General features: G+C 37.2%; 1 protein-coding gene across 1 annotated transcript; it reads left to right on the forward strand.

Annotated features, from left to right (window-relative positions):
• The first annotated feature begins 2177 nt into the window (after positions 1 to 2177).
• Positions 2178 to 3101, forward strand: LOC101091589 (olfactory receptor 13G1). The gene has a single exon (XM_003980599.1). The coding sequence runs from the start codon at positions 2178 to 2180 to the stop codon at positions 3099 to 3101; it is 924 nt and encodes a 307-aa protein (XP_003980648.1).
• The last annotated feature ends 4510 nt before the right edge of the window (positions 3102 to 7611 follow it).

Raw genomic sequence — 7611 nt, forward strand, 5'->3', positions numbered from 1 at the left:
CCAAACCAAAGATAAGAGTGAAAATATCCCTAAGTTCCATTCCCATACCTCCAAAGCCTGCAAACTTGTACATACTTGAAACAAAATAAAGTTTATAATTTTCTAAGATATCTTTCATCATAATTCAACAACAACAACAAAAACATACATAATTCTGTATTAAACATTCCTTCTCCAGAGCACTCTGTGTGAAGATTGTGTATCTCAGGAAGCTGTCCTCACTTGGGCTCGAATAAAACTTTATTCTTTTTTTATTATTTAGAAATTCTAAAAGTTTTGCTCATTTTGCACCAAGAGGGTGTCAATTCTGGCTCTTCCACTTATGAGATATGTAATTTGGCTTCTGTCCTTTTATCTGGCCCAGTGAACTGGGTTTTTTTTTTTTTTAGCAACCGAATAAAGATGGCAATATTAAAGTCCCACCATGATTGTGACAAAATGATGTAATATCTGCAGAAGATCTAACACAGAGCCTGTCACGTATCATAGATGCAAGTATTGACAGGTGTTACATCCTTTCACAATGAGAAAACAAGAAATAAGTCCAGGGATTCATGAGGTGATTTAGAGATTGACAAAATATTTATTTTATGTCTGAACAGCTACACATGGTCAGTAAATTTAGAAAATCATCAGTTCATTAAAATTTAGCAAATCAGGGGCGCCTGGGTGGCGCAGTCGGTTAAGCGTCCGACTTCAGCCAGGTCACGATCTCGCGGTCCGTGAGTTCGAGCCCAGCGTCAGGCTCTGGGCTGATGGCTCGGAGCCTGGTGCCTGTTTCCGATTCTGTGTCTCCCTCTCTCTCTGCCCCTCCCCCGTTCATGCTCTGTCTCTCTCTGTCCCAAAATAAATAAAAAACGTTGAAAAAAATTTAAAAAAAATTTAGCAAATCAGTAATTCAGCTTTCATGGTTTGAGGGAGCAAATCACACTGGATGTGGTCTCCAAAATGATTTGTATTTCTTCTGTTTAGGTAACAGAAATACAATGTGATCTCTGAAAAGACAAAGAACAGTTATGAAGCATAAATTTATTATTAAACTCACAATTACTTTGAACACTTTTCCTAGATGCAACAGGTCATAACAGTCCTAACAGTCATGCATCCATGCAAAATGCTGATTATGCATAAAAACAGATCTATCCAAATAAATAAGCAAAAAAGAAAGCAGGTGACAAATTGCTAGAGAAGTTTTGCAGAGCAATGAAAAGAACAAGAATTTCCCTCATAAATCTCTTGGATACTTTCCAGAAAACTTTTTCTAGCTGTTTCTTTCTTCTAGTATCCCTAAGAAACTTTTATACTGTCTTCATACTACCTAATATTTCTCTCTATTTATAATATTGTTAGAAATAAAAAGAGATTTCATCAGAAATATGAAGCCTATGGAGTTTCAATGGCCAGTTTATAGCTATAATAAAATGAAGATTCAATCCTAGATCTTCTATGTTCATATCTAATCTTCTTACTCTTATATGACATAACAAATTAGTTCATGAGATTTTAAGAATGTACTTCTGAAACTGAAGAAAAAATATCAGGCAGGCATTTGATTAAATTATTTAGTTCTTAGACACCAATAAATTATCCAATGGTCTCTAAATATCCAGTCTCAGGATATTCTGTTGGACTTTTTGCTGCTGAAGTCTTCCCACTATAATTAGCCCTGTCAGCTTCTATTGTTCTAGATATTTCTGCTCATGTATGTTTCAAGAAAGATAGCATATAGTTAACAATTGGTGAGATATGTAATTATTTGTACTATATTCCATATATATGTGAATGATGTTTAAATGTTTCAACTCAAAATGGTAATACTGAAATACTTGAATATATTAATTTTTCTTATCTTTTTCTTCTCAACCACTGACTTCAGTTTAGTGTAGTCATTAATTGCAGAATGTACATCAGAAAATTATATCCATCTGGAGGATAGAAGATATTGCCTGGAAGACAGAACTCCATCATGCTCTATCAGAAGGGAATTCTTGCTATAAAGTTGTATCAAATCGACACAAAATCACTAAATTACACACACACACACACACACACACACACACACCTGCACACACACACACACACACACACACCACACATCACACATCTCCTGATAAAATCAACCACATTATTTTAATTCCTAGTTGTTCACTCTCTGCAATGTGTGTCATCAAAGAACAATGAATAACAGCATTGTAACTGAGTTTATGATTCTGGGACTTACCCAAAATCCTGAACTGCAGGGAGTTCTCTTCATTGTCTTTCTCTGCATCTACCTTGTGGCCTTTTTTGGCAATGGCCTAATTATCATTGTTATAATCTATAATACCACCTTGCATACGCCCATGTATGTGTTCCTCCTGGCACTAGCTATTGTGGATATCATCTGTACAACAAGCATTATACCAAAGATGCTGGGGACCATGCTAACATCAGGAAAGAGTATTTCATATGGAAGCTGCATGTCCCAGCTCTTCTTCTTCACGTGGTCATTGGGGGCTGAGATGGTACTCTTCACCACAATGGCCTATGACCGTTATGTGGCCATCTGTTTTCCTCTTCGCTACAGCACTATTATGAACCACCATATGTGTGTGGCCTTGCTTAGCATTGCCATGGTTATTGCAGTAACCAATTCCTGGGTACACACAGGTCTCATCCTGAACCTGACTTTCTGTGGGCCAAATAACATTGACCACTTCTTCTGTGAGATACCCCCACTGCTCTCTTTGTCCTGCAGTCCTGTGAGAATTAATGAGGTGATGGTATATGTTGCTGATATTTCCCTGGCCATAGGTGACTTCAGCCTCACCTGCCTGTCTTATGGTTTTATCATTGCTGCCATTCTCCGCATCCGCACAGCAGAAGGCAAGAGGAAGGCTTTTTCAACATGTTCATCCCACCTCATAGTTGTGTCCCTTTACTACTGCCCTGTAATCTACACATATATCCGCCCTGCTTCCAGCTACTCATTTGAAAGGGACAAGGTGATAGCTGCACTATATACTCTTGTGACCCCAACATTAAACCCAATTGTGTATAGTTTACGAAACAAGGAGATGCAGACAGGGATTCAGAAAGTCTTTGCATTTTTGAAACATTAGTGGTTTCACAAGAGAATGTCAACTCTCTATTCTAGAATCATCTCCTAGAACATCTTAGATTTTACTGATCATTTATAGGTACTTCCTTCCCAAATTTCCCTACTCCCTCTTCGGAGTGAGAATGATTCATTCCACTGCAAATCACTTTCTTTGCTCCTCATTTCTAAAATGCACTTATTTCTGGAGCATCTGGTGACTCAATTAGCTAAGCCTCTGGCTCTTGGTTTTGGCTCAGGTCGTGATCTCACAGTTACGTGGGTGTGAGCCCCCGCGTTGGGCTCTGTGCTGACAGTGAGGATCCTGCTTGGGATTCTCTGTCTCCTTCTTTCTGTGCCACTCTCCCATCATGCTGTCTCTGCCTTTCTTAAAGTAAAATAAACTCTAAAAAAATTAAAATAAAATTCACTTAGTTCTTACCATTTCACTACTGATTTATACTCCTCACTCCACATATTTCTAAATTACTTTCATTCTGAAAACTTTCACAACTACTCCCAGTAAATGTAAAGTGTTTATCTTATTCCTATTCTATTCTGGGCTACCTCATTGTCTCCACAATTTTATATTTTTAGTTTAACAATGTGTAAAATGTAGTATATATACCATCTCAAATATATAACATGATATATATCCCAAAATATTTCTAGAATATATATGTATCTTCTCATTCTCATTTATGCCTGTGTACAAGCATTTGCCTGTAGGCACAAACATCATATATATATATATATATATATATACACACACAATACAATATATACAATAGCATACATATATATGTGTATATATATATACATATGTGTGTGTGTGTGTATATATATATATATATATATATGATGTTTGTGCCTACAGGCAAATGTGTGTATATATATATATATATATATATATGCACATACATTCACAAAGAAAGATTACTTCTAATATTATGAAACTAGTCTGAATAAAATCATGTCTATTTCAATATATAAGAAAATATATGGCATTACTGCGAGACTTATTTGTGACACAGACAGTACAATTTTCCCTTGAAATCAGTTATAATTAAGGTTCTACATAAAATCATATTAATATATTTCTTTTATTAATTTGATAATATATTTGTTTCCCTTACCTTATGTTCATCTGTTTTGTCTCTTAAAGTCCTAAGAGACAGAGACAAAGTGCAAGTGAGGAAAGGGGAAAGAGAGAGGGAGAAAGAGAATTCCAAACAGGTTCCACATTGTCAGCACAGAATCTGATGTGGGGCTTGATCTCACAAACCATGATATCATGACCTGAGCCAAAACCAAGAGTTGGATGCTTAACTGACTGAACCACCCAGGCACCCCAGTAATTGTATTTTTAACAAGAGCAATATAAGTAAATATGTCTCCATGTTTTTGAAATCTTATTTAATTCTTCATGATTAGTGAATAGATAAATAAGAAAGATACAATGTCAATGACTTCAATTTGTAAGATTTTTGACAGCACAAATCTAGGCAATGATCTTTAACATTTGCTGAAAACTTCAAAATACAGAGAACCACATATATAGATCACCGTCACCAAAAAAAAAAATGACAATAACATCAAAATTTACATCTAAGAATAAATTTATGATAATAACAGCAATTTGAGGACAATGGCACCATGAATATACATCAAACAAAATCCAGACTGAGGGAAACTCTTCACTATAAACTATCCAGTTTCTTCAACAATAATAAAATGTAGATTTTAAAATAAAATAAAAAGATACAGGCAAACCTATAAAACAAAAATATTTAGAACAATTATCAACCAATTGCAAAGTAGTTCTTTATTTATAGCCTAATTCAGACAAACACATTTTATAACATATAAATAAATTATAAAAATATCAACTTGACACTAGGAAGATGGCAGAGCCTTCAGATCATTTTCTGGGTAATTTACTCTTGCCTTCTCCTATAGATACAACTAGATAACACTTACAGTGTAAATAATGCAGAAAATGATCTGAAGACTGACAGAACAAACTCCACAGCTAACAGTGGAAAAGACACCACATTAAAGAGGGTAGGAAAGGAGGAGGCATGGAGGGGAATTAAAAGGGTCCTGTCCATCTGTGGCGGGGAGGGAAACAGGGGCATGGAGAAAGGCAAAGAACAGACCATAAGACCAAGGAACCGACTGGGAGAAGACAAAGTCCCATAATATTTGGCTTTGAAAGTGAGAGGGGCCAAATTTCCTGACTTCTTACAACCAGCTTGGCTTAAAGCCTGGAATTTTAAGTATCAGTGGACTTGGCTTCTTAAAGAGAGCAATAGGAAGCTGAAACTCCACCCTTAAAGAGACAGCACAAAAAACAGCCCATGGAAACAGCATAGAAGCTATGGGGCGTATGAGAGGGAGAATTATTTACTCTTTTCAGAGTGTATACCAGAGAGGCAGTGATACACCTAAAATGTGGGAGAGGGTGGAGAGAAGTAAAGAATGATTTCGTGCTTCAGCAACCATCAACTTAATATAGGCTGCTACCTACAGAAGATGTTATATACGAACTAAATGGTAACCACAAATCAAAAACAATAATGTGGGAAATCAAATAGCTACATCCTGGTTTAGGAGATTATAGGGAATACAATGCAAAACAGAACACTGTTTTCTGGCCTTGCTGCAAACAGCAGGCAATGTGTCGCTTATCCAGTTAATGTATATCTAGGGGGCACTCACTTTTCTTACCTGGCTAGTGTATATCTAGGGGTTACGTCCTGCTTGTGATCATAAATCCCTTAGACCATAGACAGGTCTAAGACCTGTCTAAAGATCTTAGAAAGAATAAAATATTATCCTGTCTTAACTTGTTTTTCTCACATTTTGTATACATTCTTACTGGCACACAGCCCACTTATGTATTGCACATTGTTTCCCTAAATGTATGCTTAATAAATATGGGACCCTGAGAACAGCTTGGGGAGATTCCCTTTAGCCTCCCTCGCACCTCTTGACTTGCATGGAGTCTTGAGTAATCTTTTCCACCATCCTTGGCTTTGCTGGACAAAGCCAAAAGCCAAACCCACAACTGGTGGCCCCAATGTGATAGCAATAGCTTTGAGGGGAAGACTTTCAGGCAGCAGAATCCACACATTCAAGGAGAAGAAAGTGAAACTGTCCAGACTTCAAACAGACCTCATCTTGGTAAGGGACAGCAATACTCACGATGCAAATATTGCGCAAGTCTATCATTCAGAATTTGAGAGGCAAAGACTTTCTCAGACAATCAAAAACTAAAGGAGCCCATGACCACTGAACCAGTACTAAAAGAAACAGTGGGGATAGCTACCAACCCATCTAGTTTTCAGAGTATTGCTTTTCTCTTTCTTTACCGTGGGCCAAAAATGACAGGGAAACAGTTATTATACTTAAAAATTTTACAGCAGCTTTTAAGGTGGCCAATTTTACTGTTACAAAAGATAAATTAAGTAAATTGTTATGAACAATACAAAACATCTGCCCCTGGTTCCCCGAACATGGTACAGTTGATTTAGATCTATGGGAACAAGTGAGAAGAAATTTAAAAGAAAAACATGAAAAAGGAGCGAAGGTTCCTGCTTCCATTTTAGTGACCTGGAGTTTAGTCCATATGACATTATGTCCATTACATGTAACTGCAGAGAAGAAAAAATTCAGAAAGAAAGCCTAACACCCACCTCTCCTATGGCACCTCCTATAGTGGAGGATGACTCCCCTTTGTCACCTCCTCCTGTCCCTATTCCTCCTGATCGCTTAAAGCCAATACCTATATCGGAGGGACATAAGCCTTCAGTTATGCAGAAATGTTTACGAGAAGGATATGCTGCTGGGGAGTTTCATACATTCTCCATCATTACCACTGCTGGACATCAACCTAGGCATGTGTCCCTCCCTTTCACTGTCTTTTAGGAATTGAAGTGAAATGTTGCTGAGAAGAGTATCCAAAGCTGCTTTACTAAGGGCATAATTGAAGCAATAGGATGTGGATATGAAATTAACTCTTGGGATTGAAAGACATTAACAAAAACCATACTTTTCCCTCTTCAGCATGCTGTATGGACTTTAGAAATCAAGAGGGTTGCACCACACAGCCAATGCATAATCAAGATTTGGGTATTCCGATAGGAGTAGAAATACTACAGGGATTTCAGTTTTGTGTTTTTGTTTTTGTTTTTGTTTTTGTTTTTGTTTTTGTTTTTGTTTTTCATCTGCACTCTGAGCCAGTGCAAACTTAATGAATACTTTCTCTTTTCTTCTTTTACTCTTATTTCAGGGAGCTTTTGAGGAGTATGGTCTTATTGGAACACTTTCATGTCAATTGTTCAGGCTGCAATCCTCTAGCCCATGGCGACTCTATTTGGAGGAGAAGACCTGCCTTTTGGATGGAAGTTAGTACCTTGGCCAGCCTGGTAATAAGACTCAGAAAGTTGACGCCCTGTCTTTATTCCTGTCCTTATACAAAGTTGTCTTTCTTGGGCATGGGACAGCACTCTAAGTGAGTAGCGCAGCTGCCA

Source organism: Felis catus, chromosome A1 (genome assembly GCF_018350175.1).
Source record: "Felis catus isolate Fca126 chromosome A1, F.catus_Fca126_mat1.0, whole genome shotgun sequence".
Lineage (NCBI taxonomy): Eukaryota > Metazoa > Chordata > Mammalia > Carnivora > Felidae > Felis > Felis catus.